Source organism: Mobula hypostoma, chromosome 3 (assembly GCF_963921235.1).
Source record: "Mobula hypostoma chromosome 3, sMobHyp1.1, whole genome shotgun sequence".
In the NCBI taxonomy this organism is placed as follows: domain Eukaryota; kingdom Metazoa; phylum Chordata; class Chondrichthyes; order Myliobatiformes; family Myliobatidae; genus Mobula; species Mobula hypostoma.
Window position 1 is genome coordinate 147,249,262 of NC_086099.1, and position 16,642 is coordinate 147,265,903.

The window sequence follows — 16,642 nt, forward strand, 5'->3', positions numbered from 1 at the left end:
ATAAGGAAGAAGTGGCTTATAGATGGAGATTTAATTCAACATTATTAAAATGTCAAGATTTTTGTGATTTTATGAAAAAGCAGATCCAATTTTTTTGGATACAAACTCTCTTTCAGTGGATGATAAATTTATACTATGGGATGCGATGAAAGCATATTTGAGGGGTCAGATAATAAGTTATACGTCTAAAATTAAGAAAGAATATATAGCAGAACTGGATCAATTGGAAAAAGAGATTACAAAATTAGAAAAAGAATCTCAAAGACATATGACAGAAGAAAAACGAAGGCAACTTGTCAATAGGAAGTTACAATATAATACGCTTCAGACATACAGAATGGAAAAAGCAATCATAAGAACTAAGCAAAGGTATTATGAGTTAGGTGAGAGAGCACATAAAATTCTTGCTTGGCAGTTGAAAACAGAACAAGCTTCCAAAACGATAAATGCAATTAGAACAAGTGTAAATAAAATTACTTATAAACCTTTAGAAATTAATGAAACCTTCAAAAGTTTCTATTCTGAATTATATCAATCAGAATCACAAAATGATGTTAATGAGATAGAAAGGTTTTTATCACAAGTAACTCTTCCAAAATTGAATTTGGAAGAACAGAAGGGATTAGATATGCCTTTTACTTTAAAAGAGGTTGAAGAAGCTTTAGGATCACTCCAAAGTAATAAATCTCCAGGAGAAGATGGTTTTCCACCTGAATTTTATAAAAAATTTAAATATTTATTACTTCCTCCCTTTATGGAGTTAATACGTCAAGCAGAAAAAATACATAAACTCCCAGAATCTTTTTCAACAGCGATTGTAATAGTATTGCCAAAAAAAGACAGAGATCCTTTAAAACCAGCATCATACAGGCCTATTTCTTTGTTGAACACGGATTATAAAATAATAGCAAAAATTTTATCAAATAGATTATCTAAATATTTACCAAAATTAATACATATGGATCAAACAGGATTTATTAAAAATAGACAATTGGCAGATAATGTAACTTGGCTACTCAGTATAATTCATTTGGCTTAAAAAAGGGAGGAGATGAGTATAGTGTAGCCTTGGATGCAGAAAAAACATTTGGTAGATTGGAATGGGATTTTTTATTTAAAGTATTAGAAAAATATGTGTTAGGAACATCTTTTATAAACTGGATTAAAACTTTAAATACTAAACCTAATGCTAAAGTAGTGACAAATATTCAAATTTCAACACCATTCCAGTTAAAAAGGTCAACTAGACAAGGTTGCCATTATCACCTGCTTTATTTGTACTGGCGATAGAGCCATTAGCAGAACTAATTAGAATTGATCCAGATGTTATGGGTTTTAGAGTTAATCAGGAGGAATATAAAATTAATCTTTTTGCCGATAATGTTTTGATTTACTTAACAAACCCACAGCATTCGTTACATAAATTATCTTCTAGATTGGATGAATATGGGAAAGTATCAGGGTATAAAAGAAATAGGGATAAAAGTGAAATTTTACCTCTTACTAAAGGAGATTATAGTCAATGTCGATTAGCAACCCAATTTAGATGGCCGGTAAATGGTATAAAGTATTTAGGTATAAGTCTTGATAATGATGTAAAGAACTTATATAAATTTAACTATTTACCACTATTGAAAAAAATTCAAGAAGATCTTGACAAATGGATGATACCACCAATAACATTAGTGGGTAGAGTCAATGTTGTAAAAATGAATATATTTCCTAGATTACAGTATTTGTTTCAAACATTACCAATACAATTGCCACAGAAATTTTTTCAGGAGTTCAATAAATGTGTGAGAAAATTTCTTTGGGAAGGTAAGATGTCATGAATATCATTGGAAAAATTGACATGTAAATTTGAGTTAGGAGGGTTACAACTTCCAAATTTTATTATAAAGCAAATCAACTTAGATTTATTGCATCTTTCTTCGATGATCGAAAACCAGCATGGATTAGAATAGAATTAGACAAGATAGGAGAAAATATACCTGAAGATTTTATATATAAATGGGAATCTAAATGGATACGGGAAAAGAAAGAATCTCCTATATTAAAACATTTGATTGATCTATGGAATAAGATAAATGTTGATAAGGAAATAAAGAAATCTTTATTAGCAAGGATACCTTTGTTCCAAAACAGACTTATTTCTTTTACAATGGATAATCAACTTTTATATAATTGGTACCAAAAATGGATTAGATCTATAGGAGACTGTAATGAACGAGGTATATTGATGTCATTTGAACAACTAAAGAATAAATATAAAATATCAAATAACACTTACTTTTGTTACCTTCAATTAAGGGCTTACTTAAAAGACAAACTGGGTCAAACAATGTTTTTGCCAAAAACCAATGAAATTGAAATTTTAATTCAAAAAGGAAAAATTTAAAAAATTATTTCTTGTATGTATAATTTGATTCAAAGACAGACAATTAAACAAGGAATCCACAAGTCAAAACAAAAATGGGAAATGGATCTGAATATTAATATTGATGAAACAAATTGGTCAAGACTGCGTCTTGAAAGTATGACAAATACAATAAATGTTCGACTTAGATTAGTACAATTTAATTTTTTACACCAATTATATATTACACCACAAAAAATAAATAGATTAAGTTCAAATTTATCTGATCAATGCTTTCGGTGTAATCAAGAAATTGGTACTTTCTTACATTCTACTTGGTCTTGTTCTAAAATTCAACCATGTTGGATAAATTTAAGAGTCTTATGGGAACAAATTACTGGAATTCAATTTCCACATAAACCTGTATTATTTCTATTAGGTGATATTGAAAGGATAAAACAAAAACTTAAATTGAATAAATATCAGAAAGAATTCATAAAAATTGCATTGGCAGTAGCTAAGAACGCTATAGCAGTTACTTGGAAATCTGATTCGTATTTAAGTATGAATCGTTGGGACAATGAAATGGCTAGTTCTAATCCACTCAGAAAAATTACTTATAATTTAAGAGATAAATATGAAACATTTTTGAATATTTGGCACCCTTATTTACAAAAGATAGGATGGCATATTTAGTTACTCCGATGATAAAGATCTTGGTCCCTTGGGGAAAGTAATAAATAAATATACTAAATTTATTTTGAATCCCATGGAGCATGTGGAAACCTTCCAATATCCAGGCAGTTCTTTTTTTTTCTTCTTTCTTTCTTTTCTTTTTAGGTAGGAGTATATATCGGGGGGAAGGGTTAAGGGGAGGGGGGAGGGTAGACATTATCTTTTCATGTATCCACTTTGAAAACTCAATAAAAATTATATATAAAAAAATTAAAAAAAACAAGGTGGCAGCAGCTCGAAGTAGGTGTTGCAATGGGTGCTCCATCTCTCCCATACTGTTTGTGATCATCCTTATCAGAACAAGGCATGTGGTAGGAGGGGTAAAGCTACTGTCAAGACAGACGCTTCCTCCATCGAGATGCTACGTGGACGATGTCACAAGCATCCATCAGACAGCTGTATACACAAGAAGGCTGCTGAAGAGGATGGATAAGCTAGTGACATGTGCAAGGATAAAGATCAGAATCAGAGTCAGAATCAGGTTTCTATGTCATGTGCTTTGAAATTAGTTCACTTAGCAGTAGCAGTTCAATACAATACATAATATAGAATATTTAAAAAAAATAAATAGGTAAATTAATTACAGTATATAGATTAAAAATTGTGCAAAAACAGAAATAATATATATTAAAAATTGAGTTAGTGTTCAAGGGTTCAATGTCCATTTAGGAATCGGATGGCAGAGGGGAAGAAGCTGTTCCTGAATTGCTGAGTGTGTGCCTTCAGGCTTCTGTATCTCCTACCTGATGGCAACAGTGAGAAAAGGGCATGCCCTGGGTGCTGGAGGTCCTTAATAATGGATGCTGCCTTTCTGAGATATCGCTCCTTAAAGATGTCCTGGGTACTTTATAGGCTAGTACCCAAGATGGAGCCGACTAAATTTACAATCCTCTGCAGCTTCTTTTGGTCCTGTGTAGTAGCCGCCCCCCCAATACCAGACAGTGATACATCCTGTCAGAACGCTCTCTGCGGTACATCTATAGAAGTTTTTGAGTGTATTTGTTGACTTACCAAGTCTTTTCAAACTCCCAATGAAGTATAGTCACTGTCTTGCCTTCTTTATAACTGCATCAATATGTTGTGACCAGATTAGGTCCTCAGAGATCTTGACACCCAAGAACTTGAAACTGCTCACTCTCTCCACTTCTGATCCCTCTATGAGGATGGATATGTGTTCCTTCATCTTACCCTTCCTGGTCCACAATCAGCTCTTTTGTTCTACTGATGTTGAGTGCCAGGCTGTGACACCACTCCACTAGTTGGCATATCTCACTCCTGTGCACCCTCTCATCACCATCTGAGATTCTACCAATAATGGTTCTATCATCAGCGAATTTATAGATGGTCTTTCAGCTATGCCTAGCCACACAGTCATGGGTATAGAGGGAGTAGAGCAGTGGGCTAAGCACACACCCCTGAGGTGTACCAGTGTTGATTGTCAGCGAGGAGGAGATGTTATCACCAATCTGCTCAGATTGTGGTCTTCTGGTTTGAAAGTCAAGGATCCATTTGCAGAGGGAGATTCAGAGGCCCAGGTTCTGTAACTTTGCAATCAGGATTTGTGAATGATTGTATTAAATGCTGAGCTATAGTCGGTGAACAGCATCCTGACATGGGTGTTTGTGTTGTCCAGGTGGTGTAAAGCCGTGTGAAGAGCCATTGAGTTTGCATCTGCCATTGACCTATTGTGGCGATAGGAAAATTGCAATGGGTTCATGTCCTTGCTGAGGCAGGAGTTCAGTCTAGTTGTGACCAACCTCTCAAAGCATTTCATCACTGTCGATGTGAGTGCTACTGGGTGATAGTCATTAAGGCAGCTCACATTATTCTTCTTAGGCACTGGTATAATTGTTGCCTTTTTGAAGCACGTGGGAACTTCTGCCCATAGCAGTGAGAGGTTGAAAATGTCTTTGAAAACTCCCACCAGCTGGTTGGCACAGATTTTCAGAGCCATACCAGGTACTCCATCGGGACCTTACGCCTAGCAAGGGTTCACTCTCTTTAAAGACAGCCTCTGAGACAGAGATCACAGGGTCTTCAGGTGCAGCAGGGATCTTCACAGCTGTTGTTATATTCTCCCTTTTGAAGCGGGCATAGAAGGTGTTGAGTTCATCTGGTAGTGAAGCATCGCTGCCATTCACACTATTGGGTTTTGCTTTGTAGGAAGTAATGTCTTGCAAACCCGCCAAGCCTGCCAAGTCACGAAGCCTATCGCTCTGAAAAGGGATCAGATGCGGCCGTATTACTTTTGTTGTGGGGGGGGGCGGTGGGGGGGGGGAGGAAATCCCATTGTTGGCCAAGCAGTCAGTCCATGCTAAGCCTTGGGAGGCTGTACACTGCAGAGTTTTCTGCAGGCAGATTAGGAAATGTAGCACAGAAAGAGTTCGCAGAGGGCCTGACCAAATCAACCAGGGCCAACTACCCGGAAAGTATAAAGTTGGTGCTACTAGTTCGCACTGTACCAAATAGTGACGCGGCCCCGAACATGTGTAAATTTCCAGTCGGATGGATGAGATAGCTAACTTGTACATCAGGAAATGGCTGGGGTTGCCCCGGTGTTTCTCGGATACGGGCCCCTTGGGGACAACATGCACAGCTGCCAGTAAGATCCAGCAGCCTGGGGTACAAGCAGGAGAAAACCCATCTGGGCATTGAGCTGAGAGAGTCCACCGACCCGCTAGTGAGGAGTGCCAATGCCCCAATCCATACTGGCCATAAATGGAGAGCTCAAGCTGAAGTAGACCAGGCCATCAGCAGACTGCAGCACCAAGAGGTTGTCAGCAGAGTCTAGGCTGGACATGCAGGACTTGGCTTGGGGAAGGCAGCATGTTCCTGGTCCAAGGCCTGAAAGAAAGAGAGGAAAGCAATGGCAGTGGAAGAGGTGACAAGGACAGAACAGGAGCGCTACAGGGTGAAGGAAGTGGCACAGGGCCGCCAGGAAAGCTGGACAACATGGGAGGGCACCATCAATAGGTCATTCAGCTGCTCTGACCTGTGGAAGATCCCACAAGCCAGACTCAGCTTCCTCATCAGGGCAACCCAAGACACTTTGCCCTGTCCCTAAAATCTTCGCCAGTGGTTCGGCAGTGAGAAGATCTGCCCCCGTGTGATACCACCATTGCCAACCTCCAACACATCCTGGCAGGTTTCAAGACTGCACTGTCCCAAGGATTCTACAGATAGTGACACAACCAGGTCCTAAAGAAGCTGGCAGAGATCCTAGAGACCTGTAGGTGAGATACGAGAAGCAGCCTTTCCTCAGCAGGAGAACAACTCATCCCATTTGTTAAGGCTGGTAAGAGGACTGAATGTCCCTGCCCAAGGGCTCCTTCAGGTCTCCTCTCTATGGGCAAGCAGTGAAACATGAGGGCAGATCTCAGCAAACAGCTGCAGTTCACCACGGAAATCACTACCATATCTCTCTGCCCAGACAGAGTACGGTGGTCCACGGCCGTCAAGATAGTCCTCCTCATTGAGTTAATCATCCATGGGAGGAAGGAGTGAAAGAGGCTGAAGCAGCTGAGTGTAAGGAAGCTGCTGGAGGACCATCAGCTACCCTGTGGAGGTAGGATGACGGGGCTTCACCGGCGCGTCAACAACAAGGTTACCCCATGATATGGCAGTGACTGGAGCGGACCACTGGAGGACCACTGGAGAGTTGGCTGAAGAGGTAGAAAAGGGCAGCTCTTGGCAGTGAAATTGGGGGACTGACTAACCCTATTGGAAGCTACAGGGGCCAGCATGGAGGTGTCCCTGCCACTGCTCTGGCACCAGGAGATCTACCAGGGCTAAGGGAGGTGAAACGCCAGTGAGTGGTGGTCCCCGGCTGATGATCCTGCAGCTGACCTACGGGCATTGTCTGAGGTGCAGGAGACAGCAATGCCAGTCAGGAAACAATATCGTCCTGTAAGTCTCATTGATGGCTTGGTGACTCTCCCCGGTCAGCGTGGACATGGGAGACCAAGGGGCCTGTATATATGATATACGATTCCATCACTTTGTGGTTCTGAACTATTTGAGTCATAGAGTTATGGAGTGGTACAGCACAGAAACAGGCCTCTCAGCCCAACCCGACCATGCCAAACTGTTAATCTGTCTAGTCCTATCGACTCACACCTGGACTGCAGCCCTTTATATTCCCTGGTAGTAATCCAAACTCCTTCAAGTATTGCAATCGGTCTTGAATATTACACATCCACTGGCATCATGTTCCACATTGGCACTGCCTTCTGATAGAAGAGGATCCTGCTTAGATTCCACTTAAATATTCCACTTCGCACATTTAACCTGTGGCCTCTAGTTCTGGTCTCACCCAACCTCAGTGGAAAACTGCTGCTTGTATTTACTCCTCATTCTATACCCCTCATAATTTTGTACACTCTGTCAAATCTCCCCTCACTCTCCTAAGCTACAGATCTTTGTTCTGCCGCACTCCTCAGTGCCCTACCGTGCACTGCGTACATCCTGTCCTGGTTTGTCCTTACCCTTCAAAAACAGGAAATACTGGGAACATGTAGTTGGTAGGAATCTAATTTATGTGGAGAAAACCCAGTGGATTGCCAATCCACCTTAACCACCCAACCACAACTACAGAGGGAATAGGATTACTCTGCCGGTTCTGCCGTACCTCTCAGTTTTTAAAAACATATTAGCTATCCGCACTCTTACTTTCCAGTCCAGAGATGTTGATGCTGCCTAAGCTGCTGACTTCCTCTTTGTGCATTGCTCCCGATTTCCAGCATCTGCAGTCTCTCTCATGTCATCCAGTAATTATTGTTTTGTTTTTCCTTTCACCTTGTGTTTGAAAAATTTATGCCAGATGGTATGGGGTTGTAAAGCAATGCCAGAGTTAAACAGTGCAGAAGATAGTGATAAAATGTGTTGACCTAAGCATTAGCCTTTTTTGTTAGAAATTAGCTATACGGGGAGGCCAAACATTGTAAAAATGGTTGTTACATCATTACTGAATGTCCTGCAGAGGCAATGGATATGGCTGGAATATCCTAAGCTGTTTTTAGTTGCAATTAGTTAACAGAAAGAAGTACATATTAGCATGCAACTACCCCCTCAGGGCCACTTTGTAATTTAGCTTTCTTTCCTATCTATGTGCCATCAGCAAAAATAACAACCATACCTTTACTACTTTCATCCAAGTTATTTATAAAAAGTATCAAAAGCCAAGGTCTCAGCAGCAATTCACTTGGCCTCCTGCCAAACAGAGTCGCATTCCTCTAAGTTGTTACTTTCTGTGTGAAAGAAGTCAATGTTTACTGGCTGGAAGATAAGAACTTGCCATGCTTATTTACTTTGCAGCAGTGGGTAGCTGTGGCTAGCAGTCCCGAGACATGAATTTCACAACTTGTTCCACATTCCAGTCAGTTCCTGTCCAATACACATGGAGATACTGGCTGCACTTTTATGAGGATGCTTCCCATATGCCCAAATGATATTGCTTCAATAGACATACTTGTAGTACATTGGATTCACCACTTTATGGCATCACAATACCAACCTCGATTTACCAACAGCTCACACCTCCTTTTCTGATCAATCTGATTTCCTCCCATCTCCATACCTCAGTGAAGCTGTGTTCATGCACGGGGGTTGGAGAAACATTACTAGGCTTATCTCCAGTCAGGACAAAGGGTCTTGGCCTGAAATGTCGACTGTACTTCTTCCTATAGATGCTGCCTGGCCTGCTGCGTTCCTCCAGCATTTTGTGTGACATTATGTTAGTTAATATGCCTGCACAAGATCCATATCACTCTAAAGCCGGAGTTTCCAACCTGTAGTCCATGGACCCCTTGCTTAATGGTATTGGTCCATGACATAAAAAAGGTTGGGAATCCCTGCTCTAAAGCTTTTCTTTCCACGTACCTATCTAAATGACTTTATAAATAAACCTGCCACTACCACCTACAAGAGAAGATCTGCAGATGCTGGAAATCCAAGCAACTCACACAAAATGCTGGAGGAAATCAGCAGGCCAGGCAGCATCAATGGAAAAGAGTACAGTCGACGGTTTGGGTTGAGACCCTTCAACAGGACATCAATTGCTTTCTCACCCTGGATCCCATGCAGTTTAACTTTCTGGACCAGTCTACCATGTGTGACCTTGTCAAAGGCTTGCCTACATCTATGTAGACAAAGTAAACTGCCCTGAAGGGTCTTGACTTGAAACGTCGACTGTACTCTTTCTCAGAGATGCTGCCTGGCCTGCTGAGTTCATCCAGCATTTTGTCTGTGCTGCCACTACCACCTCCTCTGATGGCTCGTTTCGCACACCCAAACACTCTGTGTGGAAAATCTTGCCCCTCAGGTCCCCTTCAGTTCTTTCTTCTCACCATAAGCATGTCTTAAACTCCTAATAAGAAGACAGAATATTTACCTTATCTATACCCTTCATGATTTTATAAACCTCCATAAGGTCACACATCAGTCCTCTTTACTTGAAGAAAACAGTTGCATCTATTTGTCTTCTCTTATATCTCAAGTCTCCCAATCTGGAATTCGATTGTAAACAAGGTGGGAGAGTGGAAACCTGATTGGATGAGGACTAACCAATCGGGATGGACGGTCTACAGGGGTATAAATACCACTGAACTAGACATACCCAGGCATCATTCCTGAAGAAGATGGCAGAGTTTGTCATCAAAACGTTGGTTACAATTGATATCTATACCCAGCTGGAAGCCTGAGACGAGTTTACTGCTCAAGTCTCCCAGTTCAGCCTACAGTCCTGTGATTCGTTTCTGCTCTATCCTTTGCTTTGTCACATCTTGCGTACAGCACAGCAACTGAAACTGAAGACAATACTCCAAACATCAAAGTTGCTGGTGAACACTTGAATTTCCAGCATCTGCAGAATTCCTCGTGTTTACAATACTCCAAAGGTGTCGTTGACAGCTGTAACATCACATCCTACCTCTAATACTGAATTCCTTGGCCAATGAATGAAAACATACCACATAACTTTTTCACCACTCTGTTTATCTGTGTCACTACTTCCAGCGAACTATGTACCTGACTCCAAGGACTCGCTGTTGAAATACATCCCCGCAACCTGACCACTTTCCTGGCATGGTTTAGCTTCCCAAACTGCATCAATTTTCATGTCTAAACTAAACTACATTTGCTATTTTTTGTCCATTGACCTAGTTGATCTAGATCATTAGGCAAACTTCTACATTGTCGATCATACCAATTTTACTGTCATCTGTATTCTTACTGATCATGGCCACATATATTCTTTTCCAGAATTAATATGTATGCCCAACTATAAAGGACTCAGCATGAACCCCTGTGGCAGATCACTGGTTGCTGATCTCTAATCTGTAAAGCTATACTCTACCACCATATCTTCTTCCCAGCATCAAGCCAATTATAATCAACTTGCTTTCTCACCCTGGATCTCATGCATTTTAACTTTCTGGACAAGACTACCATGTGCGACCTTGTCAAAGGCTTGCTCATACCCAAGTAGACAAAATAAACTGCCCTGTCCTTGACAGTCCTTTTGGATGAGTAGTAGATTGATTAGAGGTCAATGTGTAGTGGTGTTCTCTTTTGGGACCCTGCTTTACTTTCCACTCCCCTGACAGCAGTGTGTGCTATGGCTCAAGCACAGAGGGAGCGACATTGAAGCAGATGAATAGTTCATTGACTTTTAACAAGAACTATTCTCAATTTAAGGAAAACAAAAAATAGGCCAACAAGACCATTAAGAAAAACTCTGAAATTGAAAGCTAATGCTGACACAGAAGTTGGGAACCAATAACAATAGTAAATGATTACTGCTCCCTTACAGCGTTAATCTAGCTGGTAGTCTTCTTTCTCAGAACAAGGACAAAGGTAAGCAGGGAGCAGGGATGTTGCTGTGAAATTGGTCAAGGGAGTTAACGAACACTGTTTGGCTGGAACATGCATACTCATAAGCATGACTGCTGAATCCATTCTGCAGCCCGCTGTGAAGTTGAGCGGACCCTGTGGTAGAGTCTGTGGTTGTGACTTCCCATTCTGTTTACTTTATCAGCCATCCTGTTCTCCTCACCAGCATATCACCTCCCTTTGACTCCCTTTTTTCCACTGTCCCCTGTTAACTTCTATCAGATATCTTCTTTTTCAACCTTTTATCTTTTCCACCTATCTCCTCCCAGATTCTTGGTTCATCCCCCATCCTTCACTCACTCACCTTGCCCCTCTCCTGGACTCACTCACTTATCGCCTACCAGCTTCCCATCCCCTCAGCTTCTCATTCTGGCTTCTGCTCCTTTCATTTCCTGTCCTGATGAAGTGTCTTGGTCTGATTGTTCCCTCTCCATAGGTGTTGCCTGACTTGTTGAGCTCCTCCAGTGTGTTGCTCAAGGTTTCCATCATCTGCAGAATCTCTTGTGTTTATGGGCCAGAGGTCACTGTAGTCCAGGTGCTCCAGTACCAAGTGTAGAGCCAGTGACAGTACAACTGCTGTGGTATTGTTCCCATGGTAAGCAAATTGTAGCAGGTCCAGGTCCTCCATATCAAGGGGTTCACTGGATCCCAACTGCCTGTAGCTAACATGTGCTTCCTTTTTCCTGACTAGTGTGACAAGAATACACATAGATAAGATGTTAGCTGTCCTGTGTGATCAGCAGTTGGTCTGCCACCTGTCTTCAAGAGAGAGATAAGGAACAATGAAGCAGCATCTGGAGATGTGTAATGAAGGGACGGGAGAGAGAGCTGTCTAGAGTGGCTCCCCCTTTGAACCCTGAACTGTCTGAAGTGATGGATAGGCGATCTGGAGATGTGTAATGAAGGGATGGGAGAGAGAGCTGTCTGAAGCGGCTCCCCCTTTGAACCCTGAACTGTTTGAAGTGATGGACAGGCGATACCCCAGCAGGGAGATAAAAAGGGACAGGTTCGCTAAGGTAGGACACACACGACACCCGAGGTAACGAGACCCTGGAAGCGGTGCGCCTCTCACGAGTCGGTGGGAAGTACCAGACCTTAAACGCACAGGGTGGAAAGGTACGATCAGCGGGAACCCGGTGTGTGTCCACCCTCGCTTGGGTGCCGGGTTCACTGCAGAGGATCGACCGCATCTGGAGGAGGGGTCACAGTCGGTGATCTCAGGTGACATCACAAAGGACCCGCCCGAAAGCTGCTTGTGAGCAATATCGCAGGTCTGTGAGTGGAAGCCATTTCTGAATGATCAGTCATTCTTGTTCTCTCTCTCTCCCCCCCCCCCCACGTTGTCCATCACCATGGCAACGATTACTGCGAACTGAACTACTAAATTGGACTGAACTTTGTGTCACTTTGAAATTGGTCATTTATCCCTAGACAACGATAGAGCTTGATTGATGCTGTTATCTTAATTCTGTGAGCATGTGTGTTTATCATTGCTGAACTGTTGCATTTATTATCCTTTCGATTACTGTGTTGCTTGTTTCTTTAATAAACCTTTCTTAGTTCTAGTAACCCAGACTCCAACTGAGTGATCTATTCCTGCTGGTTTGGCAACCCAGTTACGGGGTACGTAACACTAGAGACTCAATATCCCTCATCAACCAGGATTCCCCAATCCTGCCAGTCTTTCCATTCACTATACCAGGTGTGATCTAAACAGGATTTATGGAGCTGCAACATTACCTCATGGCTCTTGAACTCAATCTGTAACTAATGAAGGCCTGCACACGATATGCTTTCTAAACAACTCTCTCAACCTTGACAGATATATGGATGTGGACCCCAAGATCCCACTGTTCCTCCACACTACTAAGAATCTTGCTATTGACTCTGTATTTTGCCTTTAAATGTGACCTTCTAAAGTGAATCACTTAATACTTTTTTTTTGAGTTGAACTCCTCCTTCCAATTCTCAGCCCAGCTGTGATTTCTGTCAATGTCCAATTGTAACCCTCGACAACCTTCTACACCGTCCAGAACATCACCAAATGTCATGGCAACTGCACCCTTCCACTACCTCATCCAAGCCATTTATAAAAATCACACAGCACATGGGGTCTCGGAACAGATCCCTATGGAACACCACTGGCTACCAACCTCCAGGCAGAATATACTTCACTCTGCCTTCTATGCGCAAGCTAATTCTGAATCCACACAGCAGAGGTCCCTTGGATCCCATGCCTTCTGAAGTTCTAAGTCAGCCTACCACAAGGAAACTTATCAAACACCTTCCCAAAATCCATACATACAACATTCACTGCTCTATCTTCATCAAAGTATCTTATCACATCCTCAAAGAATTAAGACTCCCTGGTCTATAATTCCCAAGTTATCCTTACTCCCTTTCTTGAACAAAGGAACAATATTTGCTATCCCCCGATCATCTGGTACTATAGTGGCCAGGGATGACTCAAAGATCATTCTCTCTAAACTTTTCCCAGTGCTTACCTTCTCCATTTTAGCAATCAAACCAGGTCTGTAATTCATGTTAGTGCTGACTGTAACATGATGGGTTAGATTTAGGTCAGTGCTTCTGCAACATTCTAGGTAATAGTGTAACAACCACATGTTTCTGCTCTGTGAGTTTGTAGAAAGACGCTAGGCTTTTGCTCAGCATCTTCTGCAATGAAACAGGTGAAACTGAATGTCAGTGAAGTATTTCAATTATGGAATTAAATGCTCCAGAGAACGTGCAAACCAATAATCCATTATATAATTTAGTGTGTTTCTGAATAAGTTGTAATACTAGTATATTGTAGTTCAATGGGGTAAAAAGTGTCCTGGGCAGCTACTGACCTTTAGCTTTTTCTCTTATTTCCACTGACTGCAACAATCATGCAGTATGCCAACTGGAACCGCAGCAGTAGTCTGCAAGGGGTGACGTCAAAAAATGGCATAATCAGATTCACAAAACTGTGAAAAATATCATCCTCAAAATAATTTTAACAATGAACATTGTTTCCACTGTTGCTGTTACTATCATCAAGAAAATAATGGCGTGTTGTTATTAATTGCAATTGCCCGACAAACGGCAGTTACATTGAATAAGGTAAATTATAAAACTATCAATTTCAGAGTTGTTGCTCATCAAATAATGTGCCATACATTGTGATGGGATTTCCCCACATTATGAAGACATGTCAGTGGACTCTCTTCTTCATCCAGTCTGACAAATATCTCATAGAGAGAATTGCAAACCCCGACAGAACTTCCTGAAGTTCTAACAGGTGGAAATGAAGTTTTCCAGAGTCTGTCAGCCCTGCCCCACCTGATTTTCCTCTCCCTGCTTCTTTGATCTGATATAATTTCCAGGCAGTAGAGATAGCTTTTTTTGCCTCAAGACAGCCATTTTGATCAAATTAGAAGCATCCATTTATAGAAAAGTTGCATCTACAATCAGTTGCCATAACTTGAAATGTTCAATTCTAACAGATACCATTTTGACAAAAAGAACAGTGACATTTCTTAAAGAGCATTTAGATCAGTTTAAGCTTTGTGACTGTTATTCAACATTTTATCTGTACACTCAGTGACCGAGCAGCACTTGAGAAGGACTATATCCTTGTTATCACAGTCTTAATGTTATAAGTCAACAAGAGCTCACAGCATTCAGAATCACCTAACTGGATGTGACACAATTTTACTGACAGAAGATCAATGCTGAAAGTTAAAAATGAAAAGGGAAAACCACTGAACAAAAGATAAAATCGGATGTAATATTTACAGATATGATATGTACAAGAAGGTACAAAATTGTACCATCTGATTTTGGAACAATTGGGAAATGTCTGCAGAATGTGTTATTAAAAGTCTTCCAAGTGCAGTCAGTGTGGAAGTTGTGGTAATGCAAAGATAGCCTGGAGTAGTTGTAGTCAAGCGAGCCCTTTGAAGTGAGACCAGTGGAGACACCGCTACTATCTGCAGATGAGAGTGGCTGGGTTACTCAAGCCAGATGAGTGAGACCATTGCAGTAAGACTTTACCAGAAAGATCTTCCTAAAGCATAACAGTAGGTGTCCAAGAAGGATGTAAAACATACCTAACAACTAAGGTTCTATTATTCTTACTTCAAAATATCATCAGCTGTCCGCTTTAAGTTTCAATTGACTTTAACACTGCTATTGAGAATGGCGATTAATCTTGTGAGTAAGGAATTAAAACATGTACAATTTACAATGATCAATTTACATACCTAGTAAGCTAATTTTGTATAAAAGTAGCAGTTTTCTGCTCATTCTTCAGAACAGTGTGGATTGTAGGGGCCTGTGCTGTTCTTCTGCACAAGTAAAATGAAAAGAATGCTTGAGTTGTAAGAGAAAGGAATTCAGCCCTGGTAGCCAATCAGTTCTAAATATTTGAGGCAGGTTCCTGTACTGGGTTTGCTGATGGAATGCAAGTTTCCTCCTGTGTGGAATAGTCAAGGTATGCTATGTCAGTCACTGGCATAGGAAAGCAGCAGTGCAAAAAAAAAGATGAGGTTGCTCTGGTCCGGGTTAAAGTCGCACTCGAGGTTGCTATGGTCCGGGTTAGAGTCGCACTCGAGGTTGCTGTGGTCCGGGTTAGAGTCGCACTCGAGGTTGCTGTGGGCCGGGTTAGAGTCGCACTCGAGGTTGCTGTGGTCCGGGTTAGAGTCGCACTCGAGGTTGCTGTGGTCCGGGTTAGAGTCGCACTCGAGGTTGCTGTGGTCCGGGTTAGAGTCGCACTCGAGGTTGCTGTGGTCTGGGTTAGAGTCGCACTCGAGGTTGCTGTGGCCCGGGTTAGAGTCGCACTCGAGGTTGCTGTGGTCCGGGTTAGAGTCGCACTCGAGGTTGCTGTGGTCCGGGTTAGAGTCGCACTCGAGGTTGCTGTGGTCCGGGTTAGAGTCGCACTCGAGGTTGCTGTGGTCCGGGTTAGAGTCGCACTCGAGGTTGCTGTGGTCCCGGTTAGAGTCGCACTCGAGGTTGCTGTGGTCCGGGTTAGAGTCGCACTCGAGGTTGCTGTGGGCCGGGTTAGAGTCGCACTCGAGGTTGCTGTGGGCCGGGTTGGAGTCGCACTCGAGGTTGCTGTGGCCCGGGTTGGAGTCGCACTCGAGGTTGCTGTGGCCCGGGTTGGAGTCGCACTCGAGGTTGCTGTGGCCCGGGTTGGAGTTGCACTCGAGGTTGCTGTGGGCCGGGTTGGAGTCGCACTCGAGGTTGCTGTGGCCCGGGTTGGAGTCGCACTCGAGGTTGCTGTGGTCCAGGTTGGAGTCGCACTCGAGGTTGCTGTAGCCCGGGTTGGAGTCGCACTCGAGGTTGCTGTGGTCCGGGTTAGAGTCGCACTCGAGGTTGCTGTGGGCCGGGTTAGAGTCGCACTCGAGGTTGCTGTGGGCTGGGTTAGAGTCGCACTCGAGGTTGCTGTGGTCCGGGTTAGAGTCGCACTCGAGGTTGCTGTGGTCCGGGTTAGAGTCGCACTCGAGGTTGCTGTGGTCCGGGTTAGAGTCGCACTCGAGGTTGCTGTGGTCCGGGTTAGAGTCGCACTCGAGGTTGCTGTGGTCCGGGTTAGAGTCGCACTCGAGGTTGCTGTGGTATGGGTTGGAATCCTGTGATCCCAGTTTGCTGTGATCCTGTTTGGAGTGGGACAGTCGGCGATGA

General features: G+C 42.6%; 1 protein-coding gene across 4 annotated transcripts in view; it reads right to left on the reverse strand.

Annotated features, from left to right (window-relative positions):
• The window catches only part of LOC134343578 (guanine nucleotide-binding protein G(T) subunit gamma-T1-like), a 93,328-nt gene that overhangs the window by 47,907 nt on the left and 28,779 nt on the right, over positions 1 to 16,642 (reverse strand). Inside the window, exon 2 of one of the 4 annotated variants that reach the window (XM_063042328.1) lies at positions 13,831 to 13,902. The exons of 2 other annotated variants lie outside the window; for them this stretch is intronic. Coding sequence is in view for 1 of the 2 variants with exons in the window: in XM_063042325.1 (XP_062898395.1) it covers positions 15,226 to 15,268 (43 nt within the window). In the remaining variant the exon portion in view is untranslated. Of the gene's footprint in view, positions 1 to 13,830; positions 13,903 to 15,225; positions 15,284 to 16,642 lie in introns of those variants that run through there. One more of the 4 variants, XM_063042325.1, reaches the window with a different exon arrangement.